This window comes from Astyanax mexicanus, chromosome 1 (assembly GCF_023375975.1).
Source record: "Astyanax mexicanus isolate ESR-SI-001 chromosome 1, AstMex3_surface, whole genome shotgun sequence".
NCBI lineage: Eukaryota > Metazoa > Chordata > Actinopteri > Characiformes > Acestrorhamphidae > Astyanax > Astyanax mexicanus.
Window position 1 is genome coordinate 88,776,688 of NC_064408.1, and position 22,262 is coordinate 88,798,949.

The following is a 22,262-nucleotide window of genomic DNA, read 5'->3' on the forward strand; positions in this document are numbered from 1 at the left end:
TAGAAAGCTGTTTACACCTGTGGTGTTCGCGGGTCAATTTTGACCCGTCATTTGAAAATGCTTGAAAATGCTTAAAATCACCAGTTTTCTTCCAATATTGTTTTTCAACTCATTGTTGGCTTAGTATACATTCATATAAATGGAACCAGTGTGGGAAATTTCTTTAGTTGGCTGCACAGACACAGTGTTTTAAAAAGTACCACTCGTTTTTGAATGCAAAAACTATTTAAATTCACAAAAAATATTTGTCATACTTATAGACTGAGTAATTAGAAACTGTAAATGTGTTATAGACCTATATTAGAGTACACCTACCAAAGAAAAGAAAAATATATTATTTAAAATTATTAACAATAGTGACATCTTTGGTGTTTCGGGTCAAAACTGACCCGCATAGATAAATAGTAGGATAAAGACAAGTGTTCAAATTTCTTTCCATAAAACCAACTTTTATTTAACCATACCAATTAACCAAGCAATTTAACTTTAACAAATGAACAATGACCAACAACAGTGTGTGTGTGTGTGTGTGTGCGCCTGCATTAACCATAAACTGAACATTGAAAAATAATATGATGTTAGTGCAGGTGAGTCACTCTGAATGAACTTATGAACCATGAAACTTAGCATCAGAAACTTTAACTGTGTGTGTGAGTGTGTTTGTGTGTGTGTGTGTGTGTGTGTGTGTGTGTGTGTGTTCAAATGCCTGAATCACAGTATTTGATGGTTACTGTGTGCTCCGCGCAAATGAATTTCTTGCATGTGTGGCAAGTGGTGTTGGACTTCCTGTCCTTGTTGGCGGGGCAGGACTGGCACCTCTTCCTCTTGCTGCTCCTGGAATCTCCTCCCTGGTTTGTATCACAGAATGATGATGTGAGTGTTGGCTGAAGCCCTTTCACCAAACGAACAGACGCTTCGGTTCGGGGCAGCCTCTTTCGTCTTTCGATGTAGGGAGAAACCAGAGACTTGCCCAACTCCTCCAGAAAAAGCCTCCTCTTGAAAGGTTTTTCTCCATTCCATCCTGGATCTATTTCAGTCCACACAACATATGCGTTGTATGCCGAAACGTCCAGCATGTTGTAGAACACAACCATTGGCCACCTTTTTGTCCCCCGCTTGCATGTGTATGTGCCGGTGACCTTGTCCAGGTTGTCAACACCGCCTTTGTTCTTGTTGTAATCCAGGATCATGTCTGGCTTCTTGTCCTCCCTACTGCTCACACCAGCATCCCTGTGGAGAGTTGACATCAGAATGACATTTTTTTTTTTTTTTTTTTGGGACAGTAGGAGACAACTGTGGTTCTTTCTGAGAATGCAAACTTGGATGAGAGAGGAGCCCTGTCTTTCGTTCCAAGAAGAGCTAAGGGAAGCTCAGGTTTGTTCTTCCTGACTGTTCCCACCATCGTCAGCTTCCTCTTTAGAAGCTCTTGCGCAAGGTCATATGAGGTAAAAAAATTATCACAAGTTATGTTGTGCCCCCGAAGACCCTTGGTCATGTCCAGGACGACCCGCTTGCCCTGGTTCTTCTCTGGCACTTCTTTGGCAGATTTTCCGGTATATATTTGCATATTCCATGCATAGGCAGTTTTTGCATCACATGCTGCCCATATTTTGATCCCATATTTTCCAGGCTTGCTTGGCATGTACTGCCTGAAGGGACAGCGGCCTCTGAAAGGGACTAGCCGTTCATCCACTGTCACCTCTGGCCCAGGATTGTACACAAAGGGTAAATTTTCCACCCATTTGTCCAAAACCTCCCTGATGGGAGCAAGCTTGTCATTCTCACGACGAGCAACTCTGGTCTCCCTGTTGTCAAAACGTAGCACTCTTGATAACACATGAAAGGCTTGAAGGGACATTGTGGCACGAAAAATAGGGCGTCCTGACTCACTATCCCATAAGCTGGCCGTAGCTTCATTACAGGATCTGTACACCCCCGCAAGAAGCAACAGTCCCATGTGTGCATCTAGCTGTGTTTTGTCCATCTCCGTCCAGCTATCACCAAACACTCTTCTCCCTTCCATGTTGCTCATCTCAAGTAGGATACTCTGAATAGGTCATGGAAAGAACAGTTCAAACGTTGACTTGATGTCTTGGGCGTGTGACACAGCGTATCTAGTAGGCCCTGGAGTCATTCTGAGGATGTTTTCCATCGGTGCCCTGGCTTGGGTTTAAAGAGGGCTTGATAACCATGAAATGTCACCTTTTTTTGACTTGAAGACCTCTCCTTGAGCATCTGACATCTGGGTCCTCCTCATCAGATGTTTGGTCTTGTTCAGGGTCATACTGAACATCATCCTCCTCCTCAGACACATCCTCCTCAGCTTCACTTTCCTCTCTCTCCTTAAGATCACCATCATTACCAAAGATATGATCTAGCACCTCATGAACAGAATACCTTTTGCTCATGTTGACTGATACTCCTACAGAATTCAACAAATAATATCCCACCAAACCCTCTTTATATGTGCCAATGTTTGTTTATAAACAATGTATCAATATGCTGTGAGAAAGTTTTAGTTATGTGTGCCTGTATGCATTTTCTATATGTCTCTGTGTCTGTGCATGTGAAAGAAGCCTGTTTGTGTGTGTGTGTGTGTGTGTGTGTGTGTGTGGGCCATAATTGGGCATATTGGGCCACAATTGATCCTCAGAGCAACCCATAGCTTTAAGGTGATGCATAAAACAGCCAGTATTCTCTGCCGGGTCATTTTTGACACTAACACCACAGATGTAACACTTTTTTTTTGAGACCTTTAGAATTTACTAAAATGGTAAAAATGTATATTTCTGCATTCAATCAAGTGTGTCTGAGGATTAGATGAAGCCTCATTCCAGAACAAAAAAGCAAATGGTAATTTTTACACATTTAAACTTGAAAACGGGTCAATTTTGACCCGAACACAATAGAAGGGTTAAATATGTGTCAAAACTGTGACTTAAAGGAGAAAAAAACCCACATTGTAATACCAAACTGAAAAAAAAAACATAGATGAAAAATACAGAAAATGTATGTTTTGTAAAATAAATGGAAGCCTGTAGCACAAAATAAATGTATATATATATATTTTTTACATTTTATTTCAGAAGGAGAATGGTACATGAATTTTGTTCCTACATTTTTCTTTACTTTTGTTTTGTACCTTAAATTAAACAAATTCTCTGCACTATTAAGTGTCCATTGTTTATCAAGTTGATAAAACAAAGTTGATTAACAAAAGTTTGAGCAACAATACATTTAAGCTCAATAATAGTCAATAAGAAAAAAATAAGGGAAATTTATAAATGTATTTTTTGTGCAAGTTAATCTATTTACAATAATATAGAATTAAACAGATAATGTCATTAGGACTGATTAATGTCAGTAAGCTCTATTCTGATAGTCAACCCTGTACTTATTATATACTGTACATCATTCGATAGGTAATAATGTTTGTGTCTATTAAAAAAAACAGTCAGTTTTATTTTTTTAAATAAACAGTTTTTTTTAAATAAAGTTAACTGTATCTTTAAATTGATGTATAAAAAAGATCCTTTCTAAATAGTTGTCCTGAGTTGTGTCCTGCAGTAGGCTGAAAAAGAGGGTGTATGTAAATTAGCTGTTTCTTATAAGAAATATGGTTTCTGAGATGAAAAGCTGTGGTGGACTAGAGCTGAAGCTGGACGTGCTGTAGTTTTCTGTGAGTAATGAAATTTCCTGTGCAGTACAGCAGCATTATCGATGTGTGCTGCGCTGCTGAATAGAGAGTTCTCTCCAGCGCTGTGATGTGTAGACCTCGTCCTTGTGCTGTTTGATTTGAGCGTATCTCTGTGTGTGGGTGTGTTACTTAATCTGACAGGTCATTGGCTGTGTACCTCTATTCATCATCCCTGTATCCCTAGCTGTGCACCTTCTGACCATTCATTTCACACTCATTACAGCATGCAGCTCGTCTCCATTGACTGTGCTTTGTTTTTATCTTGTGTGGAAGCTTTCTGATGTGTCTAAGGTAAAATATTACTCTATCTTACCAAGAGTGTGTATATAAAGTAGTCAAATTAGTGTGCACTTTGGCTCAGCAAGGACTACGATAGAAATCATCCTTAACCTTACTGCCTTTAAAAACATTTAAAACACAGTTTACTTTTGTATTCACACAAATCTGTATGTAGTATTTTATTCACTGCTGTAGGATGTTAGCCATATAGCCATATAGTTTTTATCTTCTCTATTTTGTCTATAGAAGGATGTTAAGCTGCACACAAGACTGATTTGTGATGTCACAATATCAAACAATTTACATATATCTCTCTCTTTACGAGTCTCTCTCTCTCCTGTATTCGTCTCTTTTCTGTGGGCATTTCGAATTTTCTGCATTAACACAAAGTGCATGTGAATAATTCGAATAGTGCTTTATGTCCGTCATTCATCTTGCTTGCTAAAATGAAATGTTATCAGCTGCATGTAACTTAGTTTGGTTAGCCTCCCACAAAACAACCTGAGCCGTGTAAAACGCTGCCTGCAAGCTAGCTGGCTGTCAGGGTTTTTTTGCTACCTAAACGTGGCACAGTAGGTGGCTGTCAGATTATTTAGGATCACTAAACGTCCTAAACTCGACAACATCGGATTTTAGAGAAGTTGATTGTGATCATGTCTTGTAATACTGTGAAGGCTACATTTCAAGCTCACCTTCAGGGCAGTCGCTCTACTCCCACGGCATCTTCAAACTCCTCTTGGGTCTCTGCTAGACGGCTGAAGCGTTGCCCGGTCGTGTGCTGCGCCTTTTTTTTTCTAGTGAAGCGTGCTGCATGTCCCCCGCTACGCCCGTGCTCCTCCCTTTTGCCTCGAGGTGTCTGAATCTGAATGATTGACTCTGAAAACTTTGTTTAACTAAACTTCAATCAAAATTACGGATTATAAAGAAAATCTTGTTGAAATATGAAATCATGTTTGCCTATTTTTTTTTTCCCTCCTTTGGAAGGGCAATATCAGCCAAGGACGGGAAAAGGGTAGTTGCCCGAGCACATTGGGCCATAGCATCTGCACGTCACTGGTCTGCTTCATCTTTTATGTGGATTATTTGGTCTGCGTCCCAATTTTTTAATATAAATGATTTCAGTGCAAGCTTTTAAACTGCAGTTAGGAGTCTTTTAAACACTCTCTGGCTCTATCTCCAGCATCAGCTCACCTACCATTCAGCTCACAGCTGCAGTAATGCTAAAGTTCCTGTTGTCTAAAAAGCATTCACTGTAGAAAAATGTACAGGTATATTGTCTTTGCTTTCTAAAGTAGTTTCAGTTAAGAAGTTAATTTGAGTTTTTTGCCTTTTATCTCTATTCACAAGGAATAGGTGATGGGTAGGCTCTCCATAAACTCCATAACTCCATAAACAGCTCTGATAGCTCTGCCCTGTCGGTTTTCAGTTGCATTGTGGGATAATAGTGTCCATAGTAAACACACTCAGAACATGACAGATTCTGATTATGTTTTGTTGACACTTTTATCCACACAACCTTCTTCATACTTAAAAACTAGACACTTTAGTAATTAGTACAGGCTTGTGACACACCCTTGGATTTTACAACCTCAGTGCAAAAGACTCATCTGCCCTTTGTAAGAGTTCATCGGCTCCTGCATAAAGATGGGTCTTTGCGCTGTCTTTATAATGTCTCACTACTGTAATGCTACCCTTGTGTAGCATTTATGTGGAAACACAATGCTGCTTGTGCTTAAATTTTGAACATATAGTTTTATATATTTAGTTCTCAGTTGATTTATTAGCTATTATTAGCTATTTTTAGTTTGAAATTGGTTTGCTTACTTTTTTTACTGGGATTTTGCTTTATAATCACACAAGATTGAATACTTTCAGTTTTACTTTGTCTTGATTTTTGATTATTTATTGAAACAAACATTTGTCAGTACAATATGCGTTCAAGCCCTAAACACAAGTCCCACTTCTGACACCATTTTCTGTTTGTTAGACACCTTTATTGTTTGGCCTCTTTCTAGGTCAACAGGTATCTAAACAATGGTTTATTGCCAATACAACCAAAATATCCTACACAACTTTTCTCTTTGAACTCAATACATGTTTCTCAGAAGTATTTTTCTCTTGTTTCCTTCTCATTTAATCAGTTCCAGATCTCTGGGTTCTCTGGGTCTTTCGGTCATGGATAGTTGTGTCCCACTTACAAGGAAAGTACTTTCCACTCAGGAGTCCCAACAATATACTTTTTATAAGCCAGCATGAACAGTTTATATTTTGTACAAAAATGAGGGAAACACAGCCTTATTCTTAACATTTTCTTCCAATATTCCAGAGTTCACCTGAATTAAACTTGGCTGCTTCATGGAAACCAGGCTACTGCCTCATTTGGCAATGCTCATTACAAGCCTCCACCTGCATTTCTGGACAGGCGGCATATAAGAACAAAGCAGACTCTGTAGCTGTAGAACTGAATTTAAATTGACTGATTTGATGTCAAACTGTTTATATGGTTGTGCGAGATGCAGTCTCTTTGCACCGCTGCCACATTCCTCAAAGCAGAGTCTTGAAATGCAGTTTTCTGGGTTTTGCAGGAGCTTGCATCACTCCTTGGTGCTTGCGGCAGTCCTACACTCTCGTTCAGTAGTTATCAGTTATGAATTTTGAGGAAAACCTGCATTTAGTGTGAATACCCACTCTGACTGTACAGTCTGACCTGTTTGTATGGTCATTAAAGGTTGAGACAGCCTGACCAGCAGGTGGTGTAGATATGTAGCTGCACTCTGTTTAGTAAAGAGGTAAAAGTTAACACTGCTAATGTACAGTTTTTCAAACTTAAAGGTCCCGTTCTGTGACCTGATTGGCTGAGCCACTTTTAAGGCCACAGACATATTTAAAAATAACTAGTCATTATGCTAACTGGCAACCCAGCCTATTCTAAGCAAGCTACAAATGCATGCTAGACCAAAAAATATTTATTGCAATCATTATTTACAAAACAACTAATTAATGGCTTAGTGTGAATATAATATGCCTTTAGCATCCACAGCACAGTTGTTTACATTTCATAAAACCACTGTGATACAATATATGTTTCAACAATTACCTCGGAAAATTCACATAATTAAAACAGTGGAATGTTAGCCTTTACTTTAAAGAACATCTTGCACATATTATACAGTTTCCTTTGATGCCGTGTGGGTTGTTTGCCATGTTCACAGTGCTGCCAAGTTAAGTATTTATAAAGATTTTAGGATATGTTTTAATAATTAAGGCATTTGAGTTATTCATTTAGCTATTTGTTTTTAAAATGTAAACCTATTTAAATGTGTCCAAGAATTTCTTGTCCACCCTGTCATTTAGGGATAAACACCTCTTTAAGAACTGTTAACTATATCTGAGAGTATAAAGAATTATACTCCCAGATAGAAAGCTTTCATTTATGAAAATAAATGAACAATACAAAACACTATTCTAGCATAACAAAATGAATATTAAAACATTGAAAGACTTATAATATATATATTATCACTTTATGCTTCTATTCATTGGCTATTTTATTAGAAAGTGATACAGCGACTGTGCACAGTGTAGAAACTCACAGAAACAAGATGGTGCCTAATACACTATCATATATGTGTGTGTGTGTGTGTGTGTGTGTGTAATGAAGTGAAGATAAGCAGTTTGTGTGCTCTCCACACACTCTGTTCCATTTGCTCAGATGAAGCCACAGAGATCAAACAAAGCTCTACACACATACACACGTGTGTATTGAGTGTTTGATCAAGTCTCAATGCCGACAGACTTGTTTGCTGTTGTGATCAATGTGTGTGTGTGTGTGTTTGTGAATGTGTGGTGCATTACATCTTTATCTATGAGAAAATCCATCTGTGCAAAACATCATGCAGTGTGTAATAACAGTTTTTAAAATAAATCCCTCCTCCAGCTTTGCTGTTTTGAGAAGATAGCCATCCAAATTTGGAAATTCCAACCTTTTTTTTTTTAACATTTTAAAGATCAGTGTCAGGCTGATTAGTGTGCAACCCAAATCTCAGCAAATTTTTAAGTAGTTTTGCTGCTCCGAGTTAGAAACAACAGTATCAGCCATTTTGTTCCCATGGAAAGGTAAATATGTCCGCCCACAATAGTTTCTGTTGAATGTTTACTCAATCCCTCAATCTCTCCAAGAACTCATATAATCAACTGCACTTCAGCTAATGCAGTATTAAAAGGACACTTAAGGTGGTGTCAGGTATTCCTCTGAGGAGAAATTGTGAGGTTATATGGGTGAGGGTACATTAAAACTAGCACATTAATATCACATTATTGATGCTAGTCAGTGTACTTCCGTAAAAAATCCATTCATGCAAGGTAGTAGAGAGGAGGCAAAATCCTACAGAAATGCCTCACAGAGAGCAGTAATATAATGCAATAAAATGCATTACATATATTATGTATAGTATGATACAGTAAAATAAAGAGTTGTGAATGAGCCAGGTAGGACAGACCTAATCTGAAAATTAATACTTATAGCAGTAAGAGATTTCAGCCACTAGAGGGCAAAATGAGCTACTATAATATCCAGGAGTGTAGATCTAAAATTACAATAGGATAGCATTAGTAGGTATTGCAGCAATTTAGTCACACAGTGCTGTGAGAAAATATTAATCCAAACTGTCTGCTCAGTTTTTTCACCAAATTTCCATACAAAACAGAGTATGATAAGCAGTGGATTACTGGATTTTCAAACGTATTCCCAGTTAAACTTTCTTTCTCATACCTTCTAGAAGCGTCTTATGAATGCAGCAGCAGCAGAGTGTGCTGCATCTTGAGATCTTCAATCTTTCCTTCGAATCACAATGTTTAGAAGGGCTGTCAGTAATGAATTCTAAATTTTATTTAAAAAATAAAAATAAAGTTACACAGTAACACTTTCATTATTAGTATTATGTTTCCTTTTTAGTATTATATTTGGTACTGTAATTTGTAGATTGTGTAATTTCCTTATACTCTGTGTTGCCTTTTTAACAGTAATGTCAAACTCACCAGTCTGTATGGATTTTACTGGAGCATACATTGTGAATAAAATAAACCAGGGAGCAGAGTACATATATCTTTTTTTTTCTTATTTTTTAAATATCTATATATTTATTTTAATATTATTGTTATTTGTGTTATTTATATGCTGTTTAATAATATTGTAAGGATTTTATTCGTCACACTTTTGTTGCACACTGAATTCTATTTTTTCACATATATATCTACTTACTATTGGATACTTACTACTAACTACTAATCACTTGTGTGTTATCAAATATAAATATAATATAATAGTATTATATGTTTAAAGGTTGTTATAAATGTTGAATTATTATTTGTATTATTGTTAGCATTTAACATTTCATTTTTAACATTTTATATGTTTTGCCAATGAAATAATAAATCTTTTTTTGATTTAATCAAAGGCAGCTCATTTAAAGCTTAAATTTTAAAGGGGTTTTAGGTCTGCAGAAGTAAAATATATTTATCATGCAGCAATATGACAAGATTTCAGATTCTTGAATAAATGAAACCGACAGCTGTTCTCCTGAATTTACAGAAGGCTCAAACAGAGAGAGAAAAGGGAATATCTGTGTTTTATCTCCTGCTCCTCCTGAAGGCCGAGTAGATCATCTCACTGCAACAGTTCACAACAATAAGTAATTAACTACTCTCCTTGAAATTTGGCCTTCAAAAATCAGCAATACATGCTTAACACCACAATACCAGAGCACAGTACCATTTTTTAAATATGTGGAACTCCTATTAAGTTCTGTAAAGTCCACAATTTCTTCCCTTCTTTGTGAACTAATGTGGACCATTTAAAATATTTTAAAGTAGACACTGGGTGCAGTTTTGTCAGCACCAGGGTACTTTCTACTTATTAAAGACAAAACTGGTAGCAAAACAACCTGAAACAAGCAGGAAATGAATCCTCCACACTTGGCCGGGTTTTTGAAGAAAAGTCCCCAGTGTCTGCAGATATCTGTGGGTCCAACTCCATGCAGCTGAGCACTGCAGCTCTGAAAGTGCTAAAGACTAACTTTTAAAAACTTAATGTCTGTCTGTAAACAGAAAAAAAAGGTCTGCATCCTTAAGACACAGCCATTGTTAACAGTTTTACCCACACTACTTATATAACCTTCATAACAAAAGCACTAATAGACAGGCAGCCTAAAGTGTTAGCTGGAGGGATATAAATGGCCTAAGCATTGGCCTGTGGAGCAGTGGGTCTGACATTATAAAGAATTAAAATGCAAGCCAGTCCTCCTCACAGCACCAACTAACACACTGACAAGACAATAAAATATGGGCCTCCCACATTAAACGTGGATGTGATTCTGCCATTCAGACATCTGATAGCACAGAAAACTCTTGCTAGTCACTGCTGATCACAATTAACCAGAGTTTATGGTCAGTTTACACACAACACAGCTTTTTCTAAACAAAAAAGCTTCATCTAAAGAAGCAAACAGTACAGCAACATAAATAACCCCTTCTAAACATACAACTATAGAAAATGTACCAATCTACATCATTCTTCATACATGCACAAATACCAAAACTGACAGATAGCAGTCTGCTACAGTGCCTGGCCAAAAGGAAAACAACAACAAAAAAAACAATAATAAATAATAAAGTATTTGGTTGGACGGCCTTTAGCTTTGATTGTGGCAGGCATTCACTGTGGCACTGTTGTGACAAGCTTCTGCAATTTCACAAGACTTATTTAAATCCAATATTTTCACCAAGATCTCGCAACATTGATGATTGTAGAGTCTGACCGCTGCACAAAGCCTTCTCCAGCACATCCCAAAGAATCTTAATGATTCCACAATTCCAGCCGCATGAATCCTGACATTGTTATCTTGGAATATGCTTGTATAATCAGGGAAGAAAAAAAAAAAAATCCATTGATGGAAAAACCTGGTCTATATTCAGGTAGTCAGCTGACCTTTCAGCACAGACTGTTGCTGAACCTAAACCTGACCAACAGCAGAATCAACCCCACATCTTTTACTTACTTAAATCCAGGTGGACACTTTTTTTGGCCAGGTAGCTCCTATATTTTTTTTTATTTCCCTATTTTTATTTGAGTTATTACAAAAACAAAGATTTTTTTTTAGCAGACAGCAAAATTAAATGAGACTTTAGATAATTTCAATAACTTTAATTATCATACAAAGGGGGAAAAAATAATCTGAAAACATACTAAAAAAATAGATGAAGATCAGATGACTGATATTTCAAGCACACAGCCTACAACACACAGCAATGAATGATAAAGTATATGGGGAAAAGGTTGGATATGGTTCTTCTTAAACAGTTGCAGACACCATTACCTGCTTATGGTTTATTAACAATCATAAAAACAAAGCCAAGTGTACAGTTTTAGGATTTTCTCAAAAGAAGAAAAAAAAAAAAAAAGATGAAATTGCTACCATTTTCAACACCTGATAGCTGAAATCAGTTAAAAGGCACAAACAAGAATGAAAAGGACAAGATGGAGAAATGCATACTAAAATTAATATAAAAAAACCCTTCAAAGAGACAAGTTGTTCCATCTGATACACCACAATCTGTTCAAATACATTTATAATAGGACTCGTTAATATTTTACCTCAATTGGCAAACAAAAGACAGAGAGATGTCTCTGAACAAGTTGCAGAATGAGTTAGAATTGGGAGAGAGGGAGGAAAAAACAAAAATTAAAACAGAAAAAAAATAAAATGTTAAAAACAGGTAAAGACTTGATGGAACAGCTTAGTCACCTTCTAAAGCAGACGAGACAGCAGAAAGAAAAGGAACACTTCTTTTTTTTTTTTTTTTTCATAAGAGCACAGTGTGGCGCAATCTCATCCCCAATGCGTGATGGTGCCTGAGCTTTCAGGAATAAATACAAAAAACGAACAAACATAAAAACGCAAGTTTGACCGCACTAAAAGTATTGTAAGGGTTGTCTTGAGTCCTTAAAGACACAGCTGAGCAGTGACTCCACACGCACACAGACACGCGAGATTAAAGCCATTGGGACTAAGCATGCTATGATAACCACACGTCACACCGACAGCGCACACCTTTAACCAGCTGCAAAATACTGTATTAGACAAACACACGAAAACTTGAGCTAGTTTGAGAAATGTTTACATTTGTCTAAATCTAATCATTGGCTTATTAAAAAGGGGAGTGTGGGACAAGGACAAACGTTAGCTGGAATCAGAGGTAAATGGATCAGACTTAAATTTGCTTCTGGACATTTTTAGTGTTCGTATTTAATGATGGAAAAATGTGTGGCAAAAATTTAAAAGCAATGACTTGGCAAAAACAGAGGGAAATTCAGGACAACCCAAGTAGGCAGATACCTAATTAACGAGGGATTATCTTAAAATGGAAACCCAAATCTATTCAGAACTACATTACAGCCAACAACAGCACACAGTAATCTAAAAGTACACGCCAGGAGGGGGTTTGGGGCCAGGTCTGGGGACTTCACAGCTACTTCGAGGCACTACAATATTTGCTCAAGACAGCCTCTACTTTATACAGATTTTGTTCAGGTTGGGCATTCAGAATTTTCTGTTAAAATAAAAGGAAGATCCAGAAAAAAAAAAAAAAAATACAAATTAAAATTATAAAAAATAAAAAGGGGGCAGTCACTGGAGATCCACCAATAAAAAGGTACAGGACTTCGACACTGCTCAAGCATCACCCGACAGACAGTACAGGGATGCCTCTCCACATCCCTGTACCATGTGCATCTTCTGACGGTCATATAATCCCGGGCCTAAAGTCTTGCATACTCATTCAACAGTTTTTTTTCTCTCCATTTCTTTACCACTCTGCATCTCCGATAGCTTTGGAGAAGACATAATCGCGTCCATTCAGATTCATAATACCGTCTTTCAGGTGAAATTTCCATTTGTTCTTACTTCTGTGAATCTAAAAGCAAAATATAAAGAATGTCCATGTTTAAATAATTAACAACTGCTGTAAACCAAGCATCCACGCATAAGACAAAACACTCATCTTTATGCCTAGACAAACAGAAGGAAGGAAGGAAAAGGCTGTGCAGTCTGTAAGTTTTCTTTTAGAACTGATTATAATTATATTAAAACACCAGTATGTAACACCATGTTAGGCAAATATATTTGAATTACACTTGTGTACATGAATAAAAACTTGTGTCAAGAATACACCACCATCCTAAAATCAACTGATGGTGACGATACATTTTGGAGTTAGGGTTCTTCTGTAATAGGGACCCAAGTATACACACCTTATCGTACTGACACACCACCACATTCTCTGTATCAAACAGTTCCTGGTCCTCCTCGTCACTCACATCATCGCCACTGTTAAGAGGCTCCTGTAAGGACAGGGATGGTTAAAGCACAAACACAACTACTATGTTCAGTTTGAGCTCAAACCCAACATATGCACACTGCTCCATGATATATATATATATATATATATATATATATATATATATATATATATATATATATATATATATATATATAAAAAAAATAAACGTTTAAAAATTATGAACATATTATTAGTGATGTTGTCATGTGAAAGCATGATCATCCAATCAAACAAACCAGTGAATTACTGCCCATTTTGAAGCTTAATCAAAGCAACCCAACTGAATGTGCTCATTTCTGTATTACAACTGACTATTGTTGTAAAGATGTCTAGAAGTGTGCAGATATAAACAATGATACAGACCTCCTCCACCTGGCCGTCCTCCGCACCATCTTTATCCTTGTCTTCATCTTCGTCCTCATCGTACTCGTCCTCTTCTTCCTCATCCTCCTCAGAGGATGTGTCTCCAGCCCCATCCACCTGCAGCATCATGGGTGGCTGTTGCTGGGCAGCCTGCTGCGGCTGGGTTTGCGGCTGTGGTTGCTGCACTGGTTGCTGCTGTTGAGACTGTACTTGAGGCTGAGGCTGGCCTTGGGCCTGGATCTGTGCAGCTCCCTGACCTGCCTGCGCAGCCATGGCTGCTTGCATGACCTGAACCAAAATCACAAGGTAAGTAACTACACAATCCAATTAATTACATGTTCAGATAAAGGTACATTTTTAAAGGATTAGGCGATAAGAACAATAAAAATGCAATAATGAGCCAAGATAAAGGCATGCACAAAAAACAAACAATAAAAAAAGGTGCGGTGTGCCTTGCTATGCTGACCTGAGCATTCTGTTGCACTTTGTTCCCTGTGAGGACTATCTGCTGCGGCTGGATGATTACTCCCGTCTGCTGAGGGAGGCCACCCTGCAGAGGAGCCAGGACCTAAACAGATACAAAACAAAGAGGAGATTTGTTAGTGTTGTTTCTCCATTAGCAGCATACTAATGAACTTAATGTCTTTATTCTTATTAGACACTCAGTCACACGTTACTGCTTGTAATGAATAGTATCTATATCTATAGGCCATAGTATTAACCACTGGGAATGTGAAGATGCCATACACTTAAACCTTTTAACTTTGGTCTAGATAGCTTTACCATCACAATCAATTTGACAGTTAATTGTCAAAATTAGCATCATGCTGGCACTGCTGTAAATTAAATGTTTAATAAATAACACTAAACCGAAATTAAAAATGGTCTCCAAACACCTCGATCACTTTCTGAAGTGGCTGCTGTTGTATGCTTTATTTAAGCAATAGAACACGAGAGGGAGTGTGTTATCACGAATTATGAACATATATTATTAGTAAATCATAATACACAAACAGGGTAAACCTATCTGTAATGATACGTGATAACACACGACCTCGAGTGTTCTATTGCTTTTATACAACAGTTTTTTTTTTTTTACAAAATGAATAAAGAAAATAAATCAAAGATCTTTAAGAAATTAGGAGTGAATATGCTTTAATATGGACTGTGCCTTCCGCCAAAAAGTAGTCCACAAAAACTAACAGAACTGAAACTGAACTACAAAACGGTGTATGGTTCATACAGACTAACACCACGAAAGTCAAAATTGGGAATAAGCGAAGATGGTAAACGTTAGGAGCGTGAAGTAACGCTAATACTCTCCTCTCCTGCTCCGTTGAGTCGTCTTCAGGTGAACGCTGTGCATTTTTTGAGCATTTCTGCTTGTTTTGCTGGGTGGTGTTGGTTTTAGCTAGCCGGCTGGACGGTGGTTAGGTTAGCGTAGCTTGCTTTAGCTTAGCATAAACTTAGCTTAGTCTAGCCTGGCTGGTTAGCGTTCTGGCTCTCAGACGGCATTAACCGAGCGATTTCCTTTCCCTTTTTTCCCCATGAAAGGCGAGCCAGCGCTGCGGGCGAGCGTGCCCCGGCTGAGCGTTAGCCTGTGCTAAGCTAACGCTGCTGCGGGTGCCCTGTGTGTATATGCCGTTACTCGGCAACGCGTCCGCGGAGTGATACAGGTTTAGTGTGAGAAGGCCGTGATGTTATCACATATATCAAAACGGCTAGATCACTTCTCAACCAATCAGATTGTGAGGTCGGAACTAACTGTTGTATAAAAGATGAATAATTGCGTACACAAACACAAATAGATGAAATGTAAGGTAAACTCTGAATATTGCAATAATACAGCAAACATGGCAGTAGCTTAGACTATTCTGGGGCGTTATGTCTTGAGTTTGCTAGGAAAGTCTCCCAAAATTGCAACACTTTTCTAGCTGCCCAATTACCTGATTTATCAGATTATTTATTGGAACAGCTGGAATGGCAAACTCAGCAATGTAACAGTGTGCATACCTCACAGTACCATCCTGCTCACTTGGTCATGATCAAGTAAAACAAACCTTGTGTGAAGCTCACCATTTCTTGAACAGTTGTGTTTTTACACTACGTGTACTATGTACACTCAAATGTATATATTTTTTTTATTAAATGTTATCAGTTGATCAATATCATAATAGTATATTTAACCACTTATCAATTGTTGAAAGTGTTGAAATTTGTTTTTATTAAGGCATTAAAACAAGATTAATACAAACATCAAAAAGTCTAGTGTCTTAACATATATTTTCTTGCCTGTGAGATTTGGTTAAATTTTACCTGCTGAATAACGGGGGCCTGCACTCCACCCGGCTGCATCTGGGGCAGGACCTGCTGCTGGACCATGATGGGCTGCTGAGGCTGGATGATGTACTGAGCTCCATTAGCCGCCCTCACCACCTGCAGGATTTGACCTGGATACCAACCAGTCACAATTTAATCCAGCTTATTCTGCAAGTCAACAATCCAATTACCCCATCTAACACTCTAAACAAGACCTGAGCATGTATATAGAGACAGGATGGACATGTGCAAGGACATCATTTTGAAAATTGTCCAACTAAAAATAAACAAATACGTCCAAGTATAGCCCATTTTAATAGTCCTATTGGGGGTACAGTACTAATTTACAACAATATAGTCTTCAAACAAATTAAGAGAAAGCTAATATTGTTAAACTAATAAGGATTTTACTGTGACAGCATATCTCAGTCTTAAATGTTTACAGACTAGATGAAAATCTTAACAGTGCAAGACCTTGTGTTTGAATGCCCACTGACATTGAGCTGTACTTCCTTCATAGTTGAATGTACTGGCTGGACCCCAAAAAATACCAGATTAACCGGTAACAGTGTAAAATCATGTAATGTAGCTCAGATGAAATTTTTCATTAAGAGTATTATAGTTTTGTTAAGAAATCCACGTGTAGATGAAAGAGATAGATGGATAAAATTATCAGGAGAGCCTAAAAGCAATACAAATTCTCACATTGCTATTTTTAAAGAAGGCTTTCGCAGTTTATTTGGCCAGCCAAAAAAAAAAAAAAAAAAAACTTATCATAATACACTACACACACTACTAATCTAAATGTTAATTTAATGTTAATCTAAAAAGTAATACATCAGATGTTCTCACCCTGACTTGTGATGAGCTGCTGGTAGGGCCCTACACCTGCTACTCCGGTAGGCAACGCCAAGGTTGCCGCTGTGGCAGCTGCGCTCTTAACATTGATCATAGAAAATGTATTTAATTTAAAACACGAAACAAAAAGTCACATTAATCTCACTAAACAGAAAATAAAATAGCAGAGTAAGACACCAATATTTTTTCAAAGTGACACCTGCTGTAATCTGGTACAGTTAGCATGAGTTCCAGAAACTGAAACTTTATTCTCATCGGCAAGGATATACTTACCATGCCGGTCGCACCCATGTGCTGCAGGATTTTGGAATCCTGTACAATCACCTGCTGTTGTGGTGCTGTTTGTGGGGAAAGCAAGTTCTTGTTTTAGTAGTATTCCATATTAATTTGCGTTATTGTATTATATTAAAATAAATAAAGCGTTTTTGTAGAGAAGCTTCAAACTAATAAAAAAAAAAAAAGAAAAAAAAAAAGGTCATTCAACTGTAAAGGTGTACAAGTACATGTTGTTCTGACCTTGCTGGGCCGGTGGCAGGAGAACTTGTTGTGGCTGACTGGGCTGCTGGGTCTGCTGAACCTGTTGGACCTGCTGTTGCACCTGCAGAGCACCCTGCTCTTCAGTGTGGAAGCCGTCCACAGCCTTCGACTGCATCAGCTTACTCTCCCACAGCTGCAACACAACAGCGGATCAATAGCGCAGGTCACATTTAATCACATAACTGTTATTGATCAGGCCACAGTTGAGGGTTACACCAATGACTCAAGGAGGCATCAGTCAGCACTATTTAGATATTTGATTGAGAAAGCTGAATCAGCACTGGTGATCAAGGAAGCATTTCTCAGGTCTAGTAACCACAGCACAAAAAGCCATTAAAGGGCACGACTGGAGACAACCGGACCCTTATTCATTTTACAAATTTATATATTTTTTTATTTATTACTTAGTTATTGATAAATGATTTATACTTTTTTTACTTTAAACAAGTCACAGTCATTACGTCATAAGTTAAATATACAATCCGTACAACAACGAACAAGCTTAAGGGTATGATTTTTTTTAATCGCACACTTCACTGTATACTGGTTTGATTAGTCCAGACTAATGCGTAGGAGTATATGGATGCCTGATATCAAAATCTATATCAGTATATATATATATCTATAAATACAAAACGATAAAATATATTTGACTACCCACTGTAAATAATAGTTTAAAACAAACATCCTTCATTTTGACTTTATTGGTTGCCTTCAGAGTGGCGCTGGCTTGACTGAACCCTATAGAATACTAATTTAACTAGATTATTATTTTATGTAATATCACTTTAACCGCAATCAACATTCTTCTTTCCACCATTCAGTGATGGCTGTCTATTTATAGGAAAACAAATAGAGTTTCACTATTCTCTCAGCACATCCTGAAACAATCATTAAAATAGCAAAACAATTTGGGGGGTTTTCAATGTGTGTACAATATAGGTTTGTATGTGTACACTGGGGCTGCAACTAATGATTATTTTGGTAGTCGACTAATCTGATTGTTTTTTCGATTAGTCGAGTAGTCAGCTATTATTCCTGATGATGTTTAAGAATGGAAAGTGCTGATATTTAGTGTTTAAATATGTAATTTGTTGTGTTTTGGCACCTTTGGAGACACTTTGTGTATGTGGTACAGTTACAAATGAACAATTAGTCGACAATGAAATATGTAGTCTGCAAAGTTAAAATGAATTTATATTGACCAATAGTTGCAGCCCTAGTGTACACAAAAAAATAAAATAAGTGACAATTTGAACAGCTTCTTAAAATGTTTTGTGGCCTTTTCAGATAAAGGTAAGCTCATTTACCGTTTTGAGCTCCATAAGGACCTGCTCATCCACACCCTCATCCAGGAATAGCTCTCGGACCTCATTGATCACATCTTCCATCACACTTCTGTAGAGTTTAGGCTGGAGAGGGAGCATCATTAAAGGCAGATGAATACATACTAAACTACCATAGAGTTTCTTCTTTTTTTTGTACAATCGGTTTGCACAGTATTCAATTAAGTGCAATATAATCATAATAATAATAAATAATAATAATCAACGCATGGCCCATAATGATTTAAAATAAGCCTAAACAGATGAATAGCAGGTGTCAGGAACAGGCAGAGGGTTATGGAGAGAGCGAGAGCTATAGCCCCACAGTGTCCAGTCCCTGATGTCCTAGTCTGGTCTCCCTCCCTTCCTCCGTCCGTCGTGCTATTTAAAGCTCCGGCGGTGACGTGGCGCGGAGTTGCGCCTTCCCATCCCGGTCTGGGTGGATATTAGAGCGGCCGCGGGGCCGTATATAACCCGGGCTGCTCGGGAGGGAGGGTCAGAGGAGCGCAGGAGCGAGGCTAGTGCTAACTAACTGCAGCGCGGAGTGGCTCCCTCTCTCTGAGCTTACTGGAATTTACCCCGTTCCACCTTAAATCCTGCAGCGGATACAGTCTGGCGCCTGAACAGCACCGGAATGTTAGCGCTGCGGGATTTAAGGTGGAACGGTAGAATTCCAATAAAAAGCTAACTTTAATCATATCGCCTGACTTGGTTGGAGAGAGTTAGCTGGAGATGAATGAGAGTAGAGTGTACAGGAGGTGCAGCTTTTTAAAAAATGATACAAAGCCAGAATTAAACCTAAAATATGAGTATTGGGGCTTTGTAAGTTATATATACACAGCTCGGAGTAACAGCAGCACACGGACAATGACAGTTAGTTATCGTTAAATACAAAGAGAGAGTATCCCAGTAAACCTGTAGATAAACTAAGACAACGCACGTTATTATAGCACTGTTAATGCAGCACTATCTGTAATATATAATATATAACAGTAATCTTATAGTAGTTAGTAACTAATATATACATATATATCACACTCCAGCAGTAGTAGTTGTAGTGCGGGGCTGCTTTGTGAGCCCCGCCTGCAGAGAGACAGGACTTAACATGGCCGATTTCGTGTGCCTAACACTTTTTATTAGAGGGAAGGCCGAGCATGGGCTGGGTTTCCACACCCGCTCGCGCAGGTCACACTGCCCCGCTCTCACGCGCTGCTGCTGCTTTCTGTTCACCGCTTTTGGGCACTCCACGCCCTCGTGCCTGCTCACTGCCCTCGCCTCGTTCTCTCTGATTCGGGTTCTTACCACCGGGTTAGAGTTAGCCGAGCTCGCCATTACCGCGGGCGGAGCGCCAGACACGCCGCGCTGCTGCAGCTCTGATTAAACTACACCCGAGCGGTCGCGCGCCCCGCAGCTGCCCGCATAAGGTGTGTAGGTGAAGCCGCGCGCTGTCCGGTGGGCTGCGTGAGCTCGGTATATAAGCTATATCAGCGCGCGGGTCCCGGGCTCCGTCCCCCGCCGTCTCGCCGCCGCCGTCGTGCTGCTTTATACACACAGCCAGGCTGCTGCGCATGCGTCAAATAGCTAGCTCGCCTGCGTCACGGTATCGCGAGACCGCCAGGCACGAGACAGGACCCGGATCACAGAGAAAGAGGCGGGGGAGGCGCTTAAAAAGAATTAGTACATTTATAAAACTACGTTATTTTCTATTTTTTTATTACCAAAATATGCATAGAGGGGTAATATATATATATATATATATATATATATATATATATATTTACACATAATTTTTAACTGGAGATAAAGCCAGTAGATAAATCAAATTATTATATATATATAACAAAATTGGTGCTGGTGATGATTAATTTGATTATAATTATTATATTATATTATATTACATTTACATAATAACAAAATTACCAAACATAGTTAAATATCGTATAATACAGCAAAATTAAAATAGAATTCTACAGCAGAACAATAGTTTTAAGCTCCCTGGTAAATGATGTACTGTAAGCAATACATAAAAAAAAAACCTTACACCTTACCACAAGTTCTCTATTAGATTTAAAGTGCATTATATAGGACCGCAGGACTGGATAACAGTGATAATCCATTTAACACTCTTTTAATACATTTAATCTAACCAATATTAATAATAACTGCATTCCACCACACGAGGGCAGCAGACTGTGTATGTGTGTGTGTGTTTGTGTGTGTGTGATCAGTGGAAAAATGACCCCATCTGCAAAGTTATGCTGTTTTTAAAGTTTTATTCAAATGTTGAAATGACATAAATTGATATACGTTTGCTTTCAAAGTCAAAATAAGTAAATCTTCAAACAGCAAATTTAAATGCCATTTTATTCACATTTTAAACACTATATTTATTTATTTGTTGAATTAAGCATAATGGAAAGATGGAATATGTATGAAATATGAATATATTTAATATGCTATTATGTAATGATTTGTATTGTTTTTGCACTGTGTTAATTTAAACAAGAAAATCGTATTTAATAATAATATTAATGCATGTCTTATTAGTCCCACATTGTAGTTAATTAGCCTCTGCCTTTAACCCATTTGTGCAGTGAACACACATATACACACTAGTGAAAACACACAGTGATATTGTTGAACATATATCCGGAGCTATCAGGGAACAGTGAGGGTTAAGAGCCTTGCTCAAGGGCCCAACAGTGGCAGCCTGCCAAACCCAGGAGTCGATGGCCCACTGGCCCAGTACTTTAACCGTTGAGCCACCACTGCCAATTTAAGCTATAGAAGGAGCAGAAGTTACTCTCAAATATATCATAGTTGCTGATGGATTAACGTTGTATTAAAACATTTGAAAATAGACCCTCTTCATTATTCTATTCACTTTGTGCAATATACAAGAGCTGTGTTTTTGGGTCGAATGCTTTACTCCTCTAAACATACCTGAACATACCAAACAAATACAATTTTCTGAAAAAATCATCTGAAAAAAATTCTCTAGAACAGAAACTGTAAATAATACAACATGACATAAACTGTCAATCATGAACAAATTTAAAGAGAGAATAGTAAAGAGAATAGTTATATAGATTTACAGGGACACAAATGATTATGAGTTGGCAAGGATGCAATGATATGAAAGCAGGAGGTAGGGCATTACAGTCAGGTGACCCAATATATTCAATGTGAGCGTATTGTGATGTCATACAGTTTAAAAAAATAAAATCCCTCCTGTGGTTCCATAGCAACAGAGTGCTGCTGCTTGTGCAAAGGCTCAGAGAGGGGTCTGGTCATTAGGGCTGTGTGTGTTTAATTATGAATGACCCTCAGCTGTCACACTTCACTACACTCACCCTAAAGTCTGAGACCTCTGTTCACTCAAGTCTTTAAGAACTGCAGCCATATTCAGAAACAACTGTATATACTCAGCCTTTACAGAGATTAATAATACGGTAGATTTAATTCGCTACTGTACATAAATACTAAAA

The 22,262-nt window shown here is 38.0% G+C and overlaps 1 protein-coding gene and 1 pseudogene across 1 annotated transcript; both read right to left on the bottom strand.

Annotated features, from left to right (window-relative positions):
* Nucleotides 1-653: 653 nt before the first annotated feature.
* Nucleotides 654-2,161, bottom strand: LOC125802946 (piggyBac transposable element-derived protein 4-like; annotated as a pseudogene).
* Nucleotides 2,162-11,162: 9,001 nt separating this feature from the next.
* On the bottom strand, nucleotides 11,163-20,326 carry gtf2a1 (general transcription factor IIA, 1). Its single transcript, XM_007252952.4, has 10 exons — nucleotides 20,077-20,326; nucleotides 18,760-18,861; nucleotides 17,429-17,582; nucleotides 17,186-17,250; nucleotides 16,907-16,991; nucleotides 16,052-16,185; nucleotides 14,202-14,303; nucleotides 13,736-14,023; nucleotides 13,284-13,373; nucleotides 11,163-12,946 (listed from the first exon to the last, which is right to left on the bottom strand). The coding sequence occupies exons 1-10, from the start codon at nucleotides 20,104-20,106 to the stop codon at nucleotides 12,839-12,841; spliced, it is 1,158 nt and encodes a 385-aa protein (XP_007253014.2). The 5' UTR covers nucleotides 20,107-20,326; the 3' UTR covers nucleotides 11,163-12,838.
* Between the last annotated feature and the right edge of the window lie 1,936 nt (nucleotides 20,327-22,262).

Bases quoted from the DNA above. Each gene is read 5' to 3' on its own strand.
- gtf2a1 (XM_007252952.4), bottom strand. From the start codon at position 20,106: ATGGCGAGCTCGGCTAACTCTAACCCGGTG. The intron at 18,862-20,076 runs GTAAGAACCCGA...CTCCCTCTCCAG, and splicing joins CGGCTAACTCTAACCCGGTG to CCTAAACTCTACAGAAGTGT. The intron at 13,374-13,735 runs GTCTGTATCATT...CTGTCCTTACAG, and splicing joins AGGACGGCCAGGTGGAGGAG to GAGCCTCTTAACAGTGGCGA.